At 44.5% G+C, this 19,395-nt stretch overlaps 1 protein-coding gene across 3 annotated transcripts in view; it reads right to left on the bottom strand.

The window, feature by feature from the left end:
* The window catches only part of Slc1a2 (solute carrier family 1 member 2), a 140,533-nt gene that overhangs the window by 54,447 nt on the left and 66,691 nt on the right, over positions 1-19,395 (bottom strand). For all 3 annotated transcript variants that reach the window (XM_021629276.2, XM_060371425.1, XM_060371424.1), the window contains exon 2: positions 1,495-1,634. In XM_021629276.2, coding sequence (XP_021484951.1) covers positions 1,495-1,634 — 140 coding nt within the window. The remainder of the gene's footprint in view (positions 1-1,494; positions 1,635-19,395) is intronic.

The following is a 19,395-nucleotide window of genomic DNA, read 5'->3' on the forward strand; positions in this document are numbered from 1 at the left end:
CAAGACAGCTTTCTGTAACAGCTCCAACTATTCTAACACCAGGGGGGTTGAGACAAACAATTACAATACTCCATGAGGAAAATTAATGACTTGACTCCAAAATCTTTTGAGATATTGACTGCACATAGCATCATAAATTCTCAGAAGAACCAACTACCAGAGGGCAGTATCTTTTCTTCTGTCAGCCAGATCTGGCAACATGATCTGGGGTATAGTCTTTTGTGTCTTCCTTTTTAACTGAAGACCAGAGGCACAGGAAAGAAGATTTATAACCTGGGAGGGGCCAAGTTGAGCAAAGATACTGGCAGAGATGCTGTTTGCTTTGCAGACGCCTACATTCCCCCAGAAAAACTGCAGGCTGTTGGAAATGGGTGACCAACACAAGCAGCAAAAGCAAAAACTAGGATCTAGGCCACAGACCCCCTGGTGGTGAGGAAAGGAGTTGCCAGGCACATGGGTTATGGAGGTAATTCTAGGGATATGAAGAGAGGGATGAGGCTGAAGGACAGATCCTTTTCCTGGCTCTACAGGTTAAAGGAATATCATACTGTCAATCTTCTTCAAGGATGCATGAGGTTTGATTGCATAGCGGATGGTTACAAAACAAAACAAAACAAACAACAACAACAAAAATACCCAGCCATGTCCGTGGTTCCCTGTTTCTAAGTGAACTAAAGCAATCCCCAGTTTCAATTCTAGTCCATTGGTGGCTGAGATGCTGAGATGACACAGAGAAGGGGGTTGGGGTGGGTATGAATAATGGTGAGGTGGTGGGAGGATGAACTTCTTAGTAGATTCTCTGTGTAGCCTAAGTGAGAGCCAAAAAGACAAGGCGAGGATTGAGAAGAGAAACTATGTGACTGTCATTACAAGGAACGACATTTACTCTGTTTTTATTGTACCCTGTAGAAAACTCCAGACTGGGACTGCTTTGACAACTCAGACCAGAGAATCATCCCGAGATGACTTGGAACATAGCTGAGCAGTGGAATGGGCCTCTTCCGTGCTCCCCTCCCCAAATGTATCAGTTAATCAAAGTCAATGCTGTTTTTGGCAAAGGCCTGATCTTGTGGTCCCTTGTAGTGGGGATTTCTGGCCCTGTTGTCCTTACCTTGATCCAAGTCTTTTTCTGAATGTGATCTACTACCTGCTCTGGGATCACCCAGAAGGTATGCTACATTGCAGATTCCCTGGCCTCTCTCTCAACAGTTCAAAACTTAGTCTTCACAAGTATGTCTGGGGACTTGCCTGTTGACACTCACAGGAAATGTGTATGCATGCTGAGAACAGAGGAGAGCAGATGGCCAGAAATGGTTTAGGAGTAGATTTTTGCCACGGGGGCAGAGTGCCTAATGGGGCCCCGGCAGGACACATGACTTCCTTTCCCAGAGGAGCACTCTCCGCGAGGCTAGCTCCCCTGGAAATCTGGAGAGCTCTGGAGAAATGGATGAGGTGACCTCAGGAGATAAGGGTGTAGAGAACAGAGACACCTACCAAACACCGTTAGCGAGAGCAGGAGGTTCTTCCCCAGCTTGTCGCACATGCGCAGACCCAGGTTTCGGTGCTTCGGCTCTTCGGAGCTGAGGTGGCTGTCGTGCATGCGCACTTCCACCTGCTTGGGCATGTTGTTGGCACTGCAACGGAAATGAAGCTCATGGTTAGTGACTCCCTGGGTTGAATTAATAGGGGTCTCCCGTGGGCAAAGTAGAGAGACAAAATAGGAGCATTGGGGCACACTTGGATTCCAGTTGACCTGTGGGTCACATAGACATTTTACTCCCATTACCCTGGATCCCCGCAGTAAGAAAAAGAAGCACCGTGAAAAATAATGGGATTTCCCAGGGGTCACTCCCCTGCTGACTCTGGGAAGGGAGTTTTTCTACTCCATTTTACCGGGATAAAAATCAATAGGCCATTAAGTTTTCAATCCAGATCATGCTCCAAAATTTGAGCTCTTTCATTCTCCTGATAATTGGTGTGTGTGGTATTTTCTGGGAAAGTCACAGCCCGCATTACACCAAAATCAGATGCCCCAAAAGTTCAAAGCTTCCACATTCTGCACAGGTGAAGACCACATCTACTGTAACTCAAGCCTTCCCTCTGTTCCAGAAAAAAACAACATTGCATACAACTAAAAGAAAAGTTCAGTCAATTGTGGTTTTAAAAGGTTGCGTGTATAATCAGACCCTGCCAAACTGCCCCCAAGTTGAGGCCCCTCACAGTCAAAGCAGGATGGCTACAGGCAGCATTTTGATCACTGTCGTCTTTGGACTCAACTCAGCCATTTTCCAGATGCCCCATCCCAAGGGAATTCATGCTGTCTTGGGAGTCTGTTCAACAGAACCCCTGCTGGGGATGTGAGGACCTTCCTCTCCCCCCTCCCAACATATCACTTCGCAGGCCAGTAAGATTTTTAGAATGAAGCATACACATTTGACTTTGCTAAATTGAGGTGTTTTTTTTGTTGTTGTTGTTGTTGTTTTTTTCATTGTTGTTGTTTGGTAGCTTCTACTTGCAAAAACCACCATTTGATGAATGAAACCAAAACACATGAGAAGACGGTAATACCACCCTTGATAGGTAGAAGGGCACATCCTTGACAGATGATGTGACAGTGCCTTCCAAGGAAGGAAGGTGTTACCCCTGCTCAGGTACTCTTACCAGGCTAGACAAGCCTTTGTGGAAGCAATGCCTGCCTGCAGAGCAATGGCTGGCCTTATCACTGATGGTGATGGGAAGAATGTGGGATTCAGGAGTCTAGCCCTCACTTCAGGGCTTGCTAGCCGTATGGTCTAGTGTTCATTGCGTGTCTTCCTTTTTAACTGGAGGCCAGAGGCATAAGACAGGGCTCTAAAGATCTATGATATTGGAGGAGCCAGATTGTATGATAATCCCTAGTTATAATACAGGGAAGAAACGTGCTGATACTCCTTCATGAAAATTTAGTAAAGGGAGAGAGCTAGAGAAAGGCTCAGTCAGTAAAACGCTTGCCCTACAAGCAGGGAGACCTTAGTATGGGGCCTTAGGACTCCCATTGAGCATCTGGTGGCGGCACACATTTATAATGCCAGCACGGGGGAGGCACAGACAGGGAGATCCCCGCAGCTGGCTGGCCAGCCAGTCTAGCCTATTAGAGAGATTCAGACTAAAAGAGAGGTCCTGCTTCGGAAGAGAAAGTTTTCTGGCACCCAAAGAATGAATGACCTTTCCCCTCCAAATATACATGCAGATTTATACACACACATCTGCACACACATGTGCAGCCATCCACCTGGACAGCACACATATGTACATAAGCAAAATATTCAGCGAAATATGCTAGTGTGGGGGCTGCCATAGTCAGTATCTTTCTCTAGAGACCAGGAGGGAGGGACAGGGTTTATCACGCTCCTGACAAAGATGACAATACATTAAAGGACCTATCCAGCTGCCCCAGCATTTCAACAGGACATTGAGAATTTAGCTCAGTGCCATTGAAACGGGAATCAGACCCACTCTCATCTTCAAAATGGGCCCAATAAGTATTGAAAGCAAACATTCTGGCAAGATCCGCATGGTGCCATGAAAGCATTAGGCATCAAAACAGCCACGGTAAAGTGGAAACACACAGACATTAGGTTCACATCTGCACAAAACCCTGGAAGGATCTGGGTGCCTGTCACACACATTTTTTTTCCTTATATAAAACGGCTGCTTCCTGAACAGCTTGCTTTCTTTGCCTGCGACAAAAATGCCCCGGAAGCCCTGAATCAAAACAGCCACATCAAAGTGGCAGCATCAAGATGTCACGAGTCCACAAGTGCTTACTTAGAAGGTCTCCAACTTGCTTTCTTGGAACTCAGCAGATGTCCCAAGCTTCTGAGAGTTCGTGACATGTGCATGTGCAAAGGAAGTTTGAACATATAACTTTATTCACTAGTATTATTATTACAGGGGCACCATGGCACTCATGTGGAAGACAGAGGACCCCCTTCCAGGAGTCAGTTCTTGCCTTCCGCCATGGGCTCTGGGGACTCATTTCAGGTTGCTGAGACTGACCAATGACTCTTTTACCCAGTGGGCCATCTTGCTAACACAGAAGAGAATTTAAAAACTAAATCGGAGCCTCAGTGGCAGTCAGGGATACAGGGGTCTCCCCAAACTATCTGCAAAAAGTTCTGTACAAGCCGAAGCAATTGTTGCATCGCTCTGACTGCATGGCGAGCCTGAAAGGGAGAGATTCTAGAAGCATTAAGACCAAAGATGATTACATATCATTGCTTAGAGCTGCATGAGCCTACATCCCTTTAGAACGCATGCATGCTCTGGGTACTAAACCAACGGCAGCAATACCGAGTAACATGCGTGGATTTGTTGACTATTCTCCATTCGTCAGACACTGCTCACTGGAGGGTGCCTCTGCCAGTGGATTGTACTGTAATTATCTGCTTCTCATCTGGACTGCATGGCTTGCTTCCAGGAATCATAAGGAACTATGCTAAGCCAGGTTTGAGAAGGCATAAGGGATGTTCAGGGAAGGTTGTTTGGGTAGGGGGCGGGAACTAATTCCTGACTGGGATCTTAAAGGGTGGATTTTAACTTAAATCCCTGCATCTCTTGCCAGTTTATGAACCCTGAGAAAGCAAGCCTGTGAGTTTCCATATGAACATTTCTTAAAACTGTTAAAAAAAAAAAAAAACATCCCTAAAAGATGCCCTGCCTTCTCCTGGGATGGAAGCCTTTCTACAGATGTCAGCAACACACTGTTTTGGCACCCTCTTACCGTTCTTCCCTTCAGTCCTCGGATTTCTCCTGGGATCACAGTATAGTCCCCATTCTTTGAGAGCTACTGAAAATAGCGCAGTAAATAAAATAAACCCGGACAAAAAAGCTCTTGCTCTCATGGTGTGGTCATGTAGTGGGAGAAGGAACAAGTGGCTAAACTTACTGAAAGTGGTGGTGGCAGTGTGCAGAAGTAAAGACAGTATGACTATATGATTTTATGTCAAGTGGTCAGGGCAGGTTTCGTAATTAGGGACACGTGAGCATCCTTCACCTGGAGGAAATGTGGAGCCTCTGAATTAATTCTGAAATTTGTTCACAGCTTAGAAAGCAAGTGGAATCAATACAAGATGGCCACCTGTACAGCTGCCCTACAAGCTAAAACTCCCATCAGCTAGAACCACTTATATCTAAATGCTGGATTTTAGAATAGCAATGATTCAGACAGATGTCAAACAAGTGATGCTGGGGCCTCATACTATCGTGAATGTATATGAGTGTATATGTTCTATGGATATCCCAGTTCCTACTGAGATATATGGCTATGAGAAGGAGGGAAGATGGACAGACAAAGGCCCAATATCTCAGCAATGTAAGGGTTTTCTTCCAGATCAATGAACAGAAAAGGCAGGACCTGAGCTATACAGTTGCCCTAGATCCACACAGTCACTTCAATTATGTGTGTCCATTCTCTTGTTAATGTCCACTTGCTGTGCAAACAGAACAGGGTGATGATGACTTCAAACACTAAGGCAGGGAACTGAGCTACACCAACTCCACAGTACCAAGTTGAGTTGGCGTATCCCAGTAATTCATCACTTTTACCCCAAACCCTGAGTTAGAGCCTCTTTTCCTACTTGGGTATATCCTGGAAGAAGGAGCAGGCAATGAATTCCAGAATAGTGGAGGCTGGCTCAGCCAGACCCTCTCCCCTGCTCTCCACTGACCAACAATGTAAGGCCACCTGACAAGACAGGTGGGGCGGGGGGGGGGAACAAAGCCTTCACAATAAGCTTACAATTTCTTTTAACCTTAGCTTCTCCACTGCATTATGTAAACAGCTGTTGATTTTGCAATTGTTACCCAGATCCTTCTCACACACATGCATGCAAGTCCTGTTTCAACGGCGAATTCAGCTCATCGTGCAAATTGTGCTCCGTGACTCAAGGGAATGCATAATCAAGCCATGCTAAATTTTCTCTGTACCTGCTTTTCATTAGCACTTGATTTTCCCCACTCTGCCAAGGGCCTCTAATAATAGGCTCTTAGTTGTGGTATTGGATTCTGATTTCCTGCTGTACACCCTCGTGTCGCCTCCTGTGGCACCAATTCTTTTTTTTTTTTCCCTCCCTCGTGCTCTCAGTGAGGTGGCAAGAGAACATTCCCCCAGGAAGCCTGAATTGACTGGTGGGTTTGGCCTGGAGGTTGTGAAGTCTGCAACGTATCTTTTCTCTGTCCCATCCACCGCCTCTTCAACTCCACCCCTCTGTCCAAGTCCAACACCAGACCTAAGGACCTGGGAAACACAGGGGGGCACAGATGTCCCCTAATCACCTCCCTGGGAAGCTGACCTGTAAAAACAAAACATAATGCTTGCTGGGGGCTTTTCCCTTTGTGCTTCTGCTAGTGGTACTGCCACCTGAGTGCCATATACTACGGAGCAGCGAGAATAGCTAACATTGTGCCCCAGTAAAGATTCCCTAGCTCCCCAGAGGACACTCCATTCTTGCTGTAAACAAACCAAAACTGGTTATTTTTGGACAGCATGCAAGTCCCTCTATGCTTGCTGCATCCTATAAGGCCTGGGTAAGCCATGTGGTAGGAGGAGGCTCATTGGCCAAGAAGTCTTTCTCTGACAGTTACTGCATCTTCCCAAATGCTGCACACATCACCTAAAGGCTTACAGACTCCAGTGAACATCTCCTCCGGTCCCTTTTTTTCCGATCCCTCTTCAGCCCCTGTGCCCCTTCTCCAAGCCACAGAAATACTTTCTAGAAAGGTCCTGCTGAGCTTGGGTTACTCCAGATTCCACGAGGGCAGCAGCTCCTCCAAGCTTCTTCTTGTGTACCTGAGGGTGTGCCGAGAGCAGAGCAAGCAGCAAACTGTCCCAGGTCAGGAGGCCAAGACCTTCTGGGAGACGATATTTGGAAAGGCACCAACGGAGTATTTGATACATAGTTGGCACTGGATTTGGTTTCTTTCCTTTCACTTAAATGCCTCCAGTGGGGCAAGAAGAATGTCACGACACTTTAGCCACATTTAAGTTTTAGTAAGCCGACTTAGCTATAAGGTGATGCTTATGATTTTTAACCAATTAAGAGGGGCCCAAGAACCTCTCACTGCCTTCGGCCCCTTTTAGGGAACACTAACCAGACAAGTTCTCAAGGAACATCAGGGAAATCCTTAATCATTGTCCTAGTTAGCTTTCTTCTGCTGGGATAAACTGCAACCCAAAGCAACAGGGGAAGGAAAGCGTTTACTTCATTTACACTTCCAGGTTACACTCCATCACTGAGAGAGGTGGGGGCAGGACTTCAGGCAGGAGCTGACGCAGAGCCCATGAAGGAATGGTGCTTACTGCTTGTTCCCCTTGGCGTTCAGCCTGCTTTCCTATGCCATGCAGGACCGCCTGCCCGGGGATGGCACTACTCATAGTGATCTGGGTCCTTCCACATCAACCATCAAAAGAAGCTGCTCTACAGATTTGCATACAGGCAAGTCCTATGGAGGCATTTTCTCAATTCAGAGTCCTTCCTTTCTTTCCCTAAATGACCCTATCTTGTGTAAAGTTGGCATAAAAGTCACCAGTACAAACATGAAACCTCTACACTGTGGTTCATTTTCCCCAGGAGAGACACTCAAGGTTGCCTTGACCTCACACATCTCCCATTTCCATTAAGACTGACTGACCAAGGCACGGTCGGTCAGTTCCTAGGGTCCGGTGAGGGCTGGGTTGAAGGTCTGACCATTCCAAATTGGGAATTGCTTCTAAAAATAAAGGTGATGCCATGTCCTAGAAGCACGCTGGTCAGCCAGTTCCCAAAGGCACACTCCCAGAGTTAATTGCTACCCTCATCTGATTCACGGAACAGGAGAATGTATCTGAAAAACTCACATAGCTCCCAACACAGTAGGGAGACCATGGGGCATGTCCAGAGCCACAGGGAACTTGGCCCCATTTCCAGATGAATGAAGGTCATGTGACCTGTCTGCTCTGGCTGAAGTATCCTTTTCATCACTACATTCAGTTCAGCTTTCTTAAACTAATGTCTACTTCACCCTCAAGACTCAAGCATGCTTTCATCCAAAGGCATTCACTGAATCCCAAGTCTGAGTTTTAGATCTTCCCTCTCAAAGTTACTACATCTCCCATGCTTTCAAGGCCTCTCTCACAGTTTGTGGCTTGTTTTCCCCATCAGAAGATAAATGCCAGAATAAGACTGTCATGTATATTAGATCTCTCCCCATATGAAGCATGCTTTCTGGCAAAAATCTTATGTTTGATAACTACATGTTGGATGGATGGATAGATAGAAGAATGATTAAATAAAAAATAGAATCTAGGCACAAGTTGTGTGATACTCAGTTTTAAGAAATTAAGTGCTCCAGAAGTCTGAGAAAGGAAGAGAAATCGGAGAAGAGGAAAAAGAAATGGCAAAAAGTCCTATCCTACAAGAAGCAAGGGCTATTTGCATTAAAAGAACCAGCAGGTACAGGAAAGGCCAGGTCAGCACACAGCACTGAGAGTTCCTGTCAATACCTACTCATCTGTGTCTTCTAGAAATGTTTGGAGAAGCAGTGTGTTCTCCATACTGTGACTCCTCAGCATCCCTTACTGAGACTTCAGAAGAAACCTAGATTCATACTTTACTCCTCTCTTTGATCAAATGGCATCCTGGATGAATACAGGCTAACTGCCCCCTCCCCTTCCTCTGCATGCCCATGACTGGGAAATAGGCTGCCTCTAAATAGCTCCGATCACCCAAGCAAGCATTCCCCTCTTTCCAGGGGATTTGTGCCATTTCTTACTTTGCTTCTTTTTTTTTTATAAGCCGTTAAAATGGTGGCTATTGGTTGGTTGCTAAAAAATGAGCCCCTGCTGATTCCCCGGTCAACTCAGCTTAACTACCTGCATGCTCACACCTTAACTTAATTTGATATACTAATTTTCAGTGAATGAAGTTCTACTAAGAGAGTTCTTTCTACTGAGCTTGTGGCTAGAGCTTGGTTCACAGTGCGCCATGTTAAGGTAGTTGAATATATCTTATTTACACGTTCCCATTGCCATTTGAAAATTTTGAAGCGTTTTTGTGCACGCACACACACATGCATGTGTCACAGCATCCATGCAGAGGTCAAAGGGCAACTTGTGGGAATCAGTTCTCTCCGCCCACCATGTTGAACCCAGGGATCAAACTCAAGTTGTCAGGCTTGGCAGCACGAATCTTTTAGCCACTGAACTGTCTCACACCCTCCAATTTCCACTTTTTAATAGACGGAGGCAGCTCACGGAGTTTGAGGAATTAGTTCTCATGTAGAATAGAGCACTCATAGACTCTTTAAAAGTTTTGCTTGGAGTAGCTCCTTTCAGGGCCTCCAATTTATTTTTCATGCCTCTCCAATCTTACATTGCACAATTTGTCCCAGTTATAGGGCTTGATTTGCGCCTAAATGACTGTCCCACTAGACTACAAACTCAGTGGAAGAAATGCAGTGACTATCCCAAGGCCTGGGTAACCATGAATGGATGCTAGTGAAGAGTTTAAGTTAGCCTGACTATAACTCCATTTTGAAGTAAAGATTTTGACTGGGAACTGAATTCAGGTAGCAGGAAATATCACAGAATGTACACCTGGCAGAAAACAAAGTTAACTCTCCTAGCAACAGCCTCCAGGAAATATAACAGAATAAATGCTTCATAGAAAATAGAGACAAGGAGGGGCAAGATGGCGGCGCTGGGAGGACTCTCATTCTGAGCAGCAGCACAGCAGGATCAGCACAGTGAACAGCAATCAGAACTCTCGGCCATAAAACACAGTCATTGTGTTTCCCAGGTGAGAGGATACCCCACGGTGGGGGATTCAATCAGCTTTTAACTCACCCGGCTAAACCGCGGAAGAGATCCCCGTTCCGCCAGACGCTTGGCTGCCGGCCGCCAGCCCCAGCCGCAGCCCAGAGCCACAAGCCAGTGTCTCTGGTCACGGTCCCAGACTGAACCTTGGGCACCACACTATCAGAGACTGGAATTTTCAGTCGAGAGATAACCCCAGGGTACAGGAAACGATAGGGACCGGCCTTAGGTCACCCAGACATCCCCTGGAAAAGACTCGGGCGGGTTCCACGGGCACCCCAGGAGCCAGCCCGGAGCCAGAGCCGGGGACCCAGGTTCCGGCACAGAGCCCTGCCTGCCTGCGCGCCTGATTCGCCGCCAGAGATAGAAACGGCGGGTCTGATCTCAGAGCACTCAGCTCACCCCCAACCTGAAAAGGTCCCCGGAAAATTACCCATCTGAGGGAAGCACTCAGGCCCCCAAAAGCCGCAAAGGCAGACACAGGCAGTTTCTGCGCACCAGACAGCTGGCAGAGACTGAGCCACCCTCACACAGCTGTGCTCCAGGCACAGGCAAATTTCTGTGGCCAGCCAGCTGGCGGACACTGAGCAGTGTGCACCAGGGCAAAAAAAGACACTAGGAGTCCGTGTCTCCAGAGAATCCACGGGGAAGGAAGGAAACTGTACTGATCTAAATCACCCAATCCTTCCCTAGAAAAAGTCTAGCAGTCTAGTGGGGCCAAGGCGCCAGCACTCAGCTGTGCTCCAGACACAAGCACAAACAGTTGAGGCGCGCCTGATGTCCAACTGGGTCACAGCAGCTGATCATTAAATTTGCAACAAGAAACCCAGAAACAGGGCAGCTGCCCTCAGGACTTCCCTGGGTGAGAGGAGAACCCTCTCGACTAACAAAGACCACAGTTACCACTCAGGTCTATATCCTTGAGGTGAGCAACTCCTGAAAAAACACCAGCCATCCAGGGACTATACCCAAAAAGCTGAGAAGACATCCTTCAGGAAAATCCAGCTTTCTGCAAAGGGGATTCTCTCCACCACAGGATCCCCAGGAACCACCAGAAAATAACCCCAAACTCCTAAGATAACACAATGGGTAGAGGCCAGCGTAAGAGCTCAAGCAACAAAAGACAGAGCAATATGGCATCTCCAGAACCCAGTTACCCAGGGGCAAGTAGCCCTGGACACCTCACCATAACTGAAATCCAAGAAGATGACCTAACAAGTATGCTCATGAAGATGATAACAGAGGAAACAAATAAGATTCGTAAAGACATAGAGGAAGATAAACTCAAACAGAATATTGCCATCCGTAAAGAAATAGAGGAAGCTGCAGCCAAACAGTTTATGGCCTTTAGAAAGGAAATGCTTAAAACACTGAATGAAATGAAAGAAACAGAGTTGAAGGAACTAAAAGAAAAACAGGAAAGTACAATCAGACAGGTGAAGGAAGTAAACAAAACAACTCAAGACCTGAAGATAGAATTGGAAAAATTAAAGAAAACACAAATGGAAGAAATAATGGAAAGGAAGAATCTAGGGAAGAAAACAGGAACTACAGAGGTAAGCATAACCAACAGACTACAAGAGATGGAAGAAAGAATCTCAGGTGTAGAAGATACAATGGAAGAAATCGATGTATCTGTCAAAGAAAATGTTAAATCTGAAAAATTCCTGACACAGACCGTCCAAGAAATGCAAGACAATATGAAAAGACAAAACCTAAGAATAATAGGTATAGAGGAAAAAGAAGACTCCCTTCTCCAAGGCCCAGAAAATATTTTCAACAAAATCATTGAAGAAAATTTCCCCAAGCTAAAGGAGAGGTCAATTAGAATACATGAGGCCTACAGAACACCCAACAAATTTGACCAGAAAAGAAAATCCTCCCGCCACATAATAATCAAAACAGTAAGTATACAGAACAAAGAAAAAATACTAAAAGCTGCAAGGGAAAAAGGCCAAGTAACATATAATGGCAAACCCATTAGAATCACACCTGACTTTTCAACAGAGACTATGAAAGCCAGAAGGGCCTGGACAGATATCATGCAGACCCTAAGAGAACACAGATGTCAGCCCAGGCTACTATACCCAGCAAAACTCTCAGTCCTCATAGATGGAGAAAACAAGATATTCAATGACAAAAACAAATTTCAACAATACCTACAAACAAATCCAGCATTACAGAAGACACTGGAAGGGAAAATACAACCCAAGAAAGCTAGCTACATTCAAGAAAACACAGGAAATAAATAACCTCACTTCAGTAAAACAAAAAGCAACCAAGCACACAACCTGATGACCACAGCCAACATCAAAATCAAGAGATCTAACAGCCACTGGTCATTAATCTCTCTCAACATCAATGGACTCAACTCTCCAATAAAAAGACACAGATTAACAGAATGGATATGTAAACAAAACCCAGCAATCTGTTGCATACAAGAAACACACCTAAGACACAAAGATAGACATTACCTGAGGGTAAAGGGTTGGAAGACGACTTTCCAAGCAAACGGACCCAAGAAGCAAGCAGGAGTAGCCATTCTAATATCTGATAAAATAGACTTTCAACCAAAATTAATCAAAAGAGATGGGGAAGGACACTTCATACTCATCAAGGGAAAATTCCACCAGGAAGACATCACAATCCTGAACATATATGCCCCAAATACAAGGGCACCCACATTTGTGAAAGATACATTGATAAAATTTAAAGCACATATAGATCCACACACATTAATAGTGGGAGACTTCAACACCCCACTCTCAACAAAGGACAGGTCAACCAAACAGAAATTAAACAAAGAAACAATGTCTCTGACAGAGGTCATGAATCAAATGGACCTAACAGACATTTACAGAACTTTACACCCAAACACAAAAGAATTTACCTTCTTCTCAGCACCTCACGGAACCTTCTCCAAAATAGACCACATAGTGGGTCACAAAGCAAGCCTCAACAAATACAAGAAGATTGAAATAATCCCATGTATCTTGTCTGATCACCATGGAATAAAGCTGGACCTCAACAATAACAGAAATAACAAAAAGCCTACACACACATGGAAACTGAACAACTTGTTACTAAATGACAGCTGGGTCAGGGAAGAAATAAAGAAAGAAATTAAAGTCTTTCTAGAAATCAATGAAAATGAAGACACAACATACCCGAACTTGTGGGACACAATGAAAGCAGTGCTAAGAGGAAAGTTCATAGCACTAAGTGCCTTCAAAAAGAAATTCGAGACAGCTCATTCAAGCACCCTAATGGCTCACTTAAAAACCCTAGAAAAAGAAGAAGCAGACACACCAAGAAGGAGTAGACGGCTGGAAATAATCAAACTCAGGGCTGAAATCAATCAATTGGAAACAAATAAAACAATTCAAAGAATCAATGAAACCAAGAGCTGGTTCTTTGAGAAAATCAACAAGATCGACAAACCCTTAGCCAGGCTAACTAAAAGGCAGAGAGACACCACCCAAATCAACAAAATCAGAAATGAAAAGGGGGATATAACTACAGACACTGAGGAAATCCAAACAATCATTAGGACTTACTTCAAAAGTCTATATGCCACAAAATTTGAAAATCTAAATGAAATGGACAATTTTCTTGATCGATTTGACTTACCAAAGCTGAACCAGGACCAGGTAAATCAACTAAATAGACCTATATCCCCCAAAGAAATAGAAGCGGTCATCAAAAGTCTCGCATCCAAAAAAAGCCCAGGACCAGATGGCTTCAGCGCAGAATTCTACCAGACCTTCAAAGAAGAGCTAACACCAATTCTCTTCAAACTATTCCACAAAATAGAAACAGAAGGAACATTACCAAACTCATTCTATGAAGCCACAGTAACCTTGGTACCTAAACCTCACAAAGACTCAACAAAGAAAGAGAATTTCCGGCCAATCTCCCTTATGAACATTGATGCAAAAATACTTAATAAAATACTTGCAAACCGAATCCAAGAACACATCAAAGATATTATCCACTATGACCAAGTAGGCTTCATCCCAGGTATGCAGGGGTGGTTCAATATACGGAAATCCATCAATGTGATCCACCATATTAACAAACTGAAAGAAAAAAACCACATGATAATCTCCCTAGATGCTGAAAAAGCCTTTGACAAAATCCAACATCCATTCATGTTCAAAGTATTGGAGAGATCAGGGATACAAGGCACATATCTAAACATAGTAAAGGCGATATACAGCAAGCCTGTAGCCAACATCAAACTGAATGGAGAGAAACTTAAAGCAATCCCACTGAAATCAGGGACAAGACAAGGCTGCCCACTCTCTCCATATCTCTTCAACATAGTGTTGGAAGTCCTTGCTAGAGCAATAAGACAGTTGAAGGAGATCAAGGGGATACAAATTGGAAAGGAAGAAGTCAAATTATCACTATTTGCAGATGATATGATAGTATACGTGAGTGACCCCAAAAACTCTACCAGGGAACTCCTACAGCTGATAAACACCTTCAGCAAAGTGGCAGGATACAAAATTAACTCAAAAAAATCAGTAGCCCTCCTGTATACAAAAGACAAAAGGGCTGAGAAAGAAATTAAGGAAACAACACCCTTCACAATAGCCACAAATGACATAAGGTACCTCGGAGTAACCCTAACCAAGGAAGTCAAAGACTTGTATGAAAAAAATTTCAAATCTCTGAAGAAAGAATTAGAAGAAGATATGAGAAGATGGAAAGATCTCCCATGCTCATGGCTTGGTAGGATTAACATAGTAAAAATGGCCATCTTACCAAAAGCAATCTACAGATTCAATGCAATGCCCATCAAATTACCAACACAATTCTTTACAGACCTGGAAAGGAAAATTCTCAACTTCATATGGAATAACAAGAAACCCAGAATTGCTAAAACAATCCTCTACAATAAAAGATCTTCTGGAGGTATCTCCATCCCTGATCTTAAGTTGTACTATAGAGCAACAGTTTTAAAAACTGCATGGTACTGGCATAGAAACAGAATGGTGGATCAATGGAACCGAACAGAGGACCCAGAAATAAATCCACACACTTATGGACACCTGATCTTTGACAAAGACGCCAAAGCCATACAATGGAAAAAAGATAGCATCTTCAACAAATGGTGCTGGTCTAACTGGATGTCTACATGTAGAAAAATGAAAATAGATCCATACTTGTCACCCTGCACAAAACTGAAGTCCAAGTGGATCAAAGACCTCAACATAAAACCAGACACATTAAATCGGCTTGAAAAAAAAGTGGGAAATACCCTAGAACTCATTGGTACAGGGGGAAACTTCCTGAACAGAACACCAACAGCACAGGCTCTAAGAACAACAACCAATAAATGGGACCTCATGAAACTGAAAAGCTTCTGTAAAGCAAAGGACACCGTCATCAAAACAAAGCGACCACCTACAGATTGGGAAAGAATCTTCACCAACCCTTTATCTGACAGAGGACTCATATCCAGTATATATAAAGAACTAAAGAAGCTGAAAAGCAGCAATCCAAGTAATCCACTTAAAAAATGGGGAACAGAGCTAAACAGAGAATTCTCTGTAGAGGAATACCGAATGGCAGAGAAGCACTTAAAGAAATGCTCAACCTCATTAGCCATTAGGGAAATGCAAATCAAAACAACCCTGAGATTTCACCTTACACCCATGAGAATGGCCAAGATCAAAAACTCAAGTGACAACACATGCTGGAGAGGTTGTGGAGAAAGGGGAACCCTTCTCCACTGCTGGTGGGAATGTAAACTTGTACAACCACTCTGGAAATCAATCTGGCGCTTTCTCAGACAACTAGGAATAGCACTTCCTCAAGATCCAGCCATACCACTACTGGGCATATATCCAAAAGAGGCTCAAGTACACAAAAAGGACATTTGCTCAACCATGTTTGTAGCAGCTTTCTTTGTAATAGCCAGAAGCTGGAAACAACCCAGATGCCCCTCAACTGAAGAATGGATGCAGAAATTGTGGTACATCTACACAATGGAATATTACTCAGCAATGAAAAATAAGGAAATCATGAAATTTGCAGGTAAATGGTGGGATCTGGAAAGGATCATCCTGAGTGAGTTGTCTCAGAAGCAAAAAGACACACATGGTATATACTCACTCATATAGACATACAACATAGGACAAACCCACTAAAACCTGTGCATCTAAAGAAACTAAGCAAGAGAGAGGACCCTAACTAAAACGTCCAATCCCCATCCAGAAAGGCAAAGAGAATGGACATCAGAAGAAGAAGAAAACAGGAAACAACCTAGGAACCTACCACAGAGGGCCTCTGAAAGCCTCTGCCCTTCAGACTATCAAAGCAGATGCTGAGCCTGATGGGCAACTGTTGGGCAGAGTGAACGGAATTTTAGGTAAAAACTGGGAAATAGTAAGAGCTGGAGAGGACAGGGTCTCCACAAGGAGAGCAACAGAACAAGAAAATTTGAACATAGGGAACTTCCCAGAGACTCATACTCCAACCAAGGACTATTCATGGAGATAACCTAGAACCCCTGCACAGATGTAGCCCAGGGCAGTTCAGAGTCCAATTGGGTTACATAGTAATTTGAAGAGGGACTGCCTCTGACATACTCTGATTGGCCTGCTCTTTGATCACCTCCCTCTGGGGGGGGGGGAGCAGCCTTACCAGGCCACAGTAGAGGACAATCCACCACTTTTGATGTGAACTGACAGACTAAGATCAGAAAGGAGAGGAGAACCTCCCCTATTAGTGGACTTGGGGAGTGGCATGCAAGCAGAGGGAGGAGGGAAGGGTGGGATTGGGATGGGAGGAGGGAGGGGCTTATGGGGGGATGCAGAATGAATAAAGTGTAATTGATGAAAAATTTAAGAAAAAAGGGAAAAAAATAATTTAAGAACCTTAAATGACTTTCAAAATTGGAGGAAAACATGGAGTTAGTCAATTGGCATGGAGCACGTCTCGCCCCTGGGGGCAATGGTCTCCTGAACCTACTCAGACCTCGGACACCACCACTGCTAGTTCTAGAACTGACGCAGGATGTTCCAACGAGGGGTTAAGGCTTCTCATAATATTTCCTATAAGCCCACACCTGTTTGTCTATATCCCCCATTTTTATTCATTATTAGCCAGATAGAGCCAAGTAATTGTGGTAATGATACTTGCTTTTTTGCCCAATGCTGGAATGCTAGTAAAGTTAGGTATGCCCTGGTTACTCGCATGCCTGCCTCACTGGGTGCCTGTGCCCATTGATGCCCCTCACGCTATGACTCTCTTCAGACAGAAAAGGGATCTTGGAACTACAGCCACCATTGTTACTACCATCTCATTGACGGCTGTTGGAGCTACCACCGGGGCATTAGCCATGAGTCATACTGGGCAGACTGCTCAGACCCTGAATAATCATTTAGCCAATGTAGCTCATGCCTTAGTTGTACATAAAGGAATTAATGCTCAACTAAAAGGAAGCTTGATGGTGTTCAATCAGAGGAGTGACCTCGTGCAGGAGCAAATTGATACCCTATGGCAAATCGCTCAACCTGGCTGTCAATGAAAGTATGCTGGACTTTGTGTCACTAGCATACAACATGAGAATTTTTCCTGTGCTGCAAATCTGTCTAAACAATTGTCGAGCTATATTTTAGGTAATTGGACTGGAGAATTCGATACTACGATGGAGCAGCTGAGAGTGGCCATTGTCACAGTAAATTCTACCGGAGTGGACGCAGGACTAGCCACAGGATTATCAACATGGATTGCTGCAGCCATGAATCATCTGAAGGAATGGGCGGGCATGGGAGGGTTAGCAGGCCTTCTGGTGTTGGTCTCCTTGGTTTGCCTGTGGTATATATGCAAGATTAGAGTCTCACAACAGTGTGATGCAGCCATGATCATTCAGGCCTTTACAGCCATTGAAGCAGGACATTCTCCCCAAGCATGGTTGGATACCATAAAAAGCTAAAATGATACGCTCAGGATGCGAGGCTAAGCACTGCACTCAGGGTCAGCCGCTTTGGACCCAGAGAAGAGCATGTCTGATTGCATGCGGGTTGATGCCCCAGGTCCCGCCTCTGAGAAAAAGGTATTGGACGGTCTGATGCTGTTTGGGTGGATGACACCTAAATGAACATCGGTACAAAGTCCCAATTTATTTCTAATATCAGAGATCAGACCTCTACTCTTGCCTGATGCGTCTAAAACAAAAAGGGGAAACTGTAGAGAGCTGCGGAATGCTATGCCTTAAAGATGGAGCTGGTTTCCGCCTTCCACCTTCCCGATGGTGAGTGCTCTCTGTCACGAACAACTCCACATTTGGCTAAGGCCGAGGATCTGGCTTGCTTCCATGTATGTGGACCTATCTGCATTGCCCCCGTGGCACGCCTGGGTTGGCTACCCAGAGGCTATTTAAGCTGTGGGCTGGCTTTCCCCGGGGTCCGAGAATTGTTCAATGTTCCTGAATAAACTGCATTGAAAAAAAAAAAAATAGCCATTGTGATTATATGCCTTAGCCATTGTGACTGTGTGCCTCAGAAAAGGTCACCCAGCCCTGCTAAACTTCACCAAATTCTGTAACGCCTAGACTTGTGCCTCCCTGCTTGCTGCCATGGAAACCCTCTGCTCACAGACTTTCCCTTTAAAATCCTGTTCACTCAGAGCTCGGGGTCCCACTTCTCTACTGCTGCATCAGTGAGACTTGGGTCCTGAGTTTGATCACTCTCGTAATAAAGCTCTCTTGCAATTGCATCGAGTCATCTCCTGGTGGTCTCTGAGGGTCCCGTGAACCTGGCATTACACTAGCACTCCCAAGGATACCAAAATTTGAGGATATAAAAGTCCCTTATATAAAATGGCCTAGTGTTTACATGAAAAACTACACACATCTTCCCTTGAATGACATAAAACACTTACTCTAACGTGAATGTGCTGTGAATTGTTATTCTGTGAGCGTGATGTCAAGCAGAGGGATGAGGTCTGCACATATTCACTACAGGCATAAATATTTTTATTTAAAGTATTTTTGCACCATGAATATCTGAATCCATGGATATGAAAATCAGTATTAGGTATGAGGCACACAGTCACAGCTGGGTAAAGAAGCAGTTATTTGAGAGTGTTAAGAGTGATCCATGTCTATGGAAACTGGGAGCTATCTATGGAAGCAAGGGAAGGAACATTCTATAGTCAAGCACGGAATCAGAGGTTTCTGTGATGTACACACAAGGCTTTCAGAGTAATGCATGAAGAAAGCTTGAGAAAGGATGTCTGAAGTTCTGTTCTCTTACAAGTCTAACAGGAGTTCCAGGTAGCATCTTAGGATGTTGCCAGTGGCAACTAGGGCCTTTAAGTGTAGCCGAAGACCATGACACCACTTTGTATGGGCATCACAAAGTCATTCAAACAGAACCACATACCCACCGTTTTGGCCACTAGATCATCAACACTTGACTTCTGAGCATCTCTGTTAAAAGACTTTCATTCCAAGGGTCCTGGAAGAAAGTTCTGCTCCTGATAAATTTATAAAAACAAAACAAAACCCTATTTGGAGTGTGGGAAGGTTTCTTCCTGCATCAATACTT

The sequence above is a fragment of the Meriones unguiculatus genome, chromosome 18 (assembly GCF_030254825.1).
Source record: "Meriones unguiculatus strain TT.TT164.6M chromosome 18, Bangor_MerUng_6.1, whole genome shotgun sequence".
Taxonomy (NCBI): domain Eukaryota; kingdom Metazoa; phylum Chordata; class Mammalia; order Rodentia; family Muridae; genus Meriones; species Meriones unguiculatus.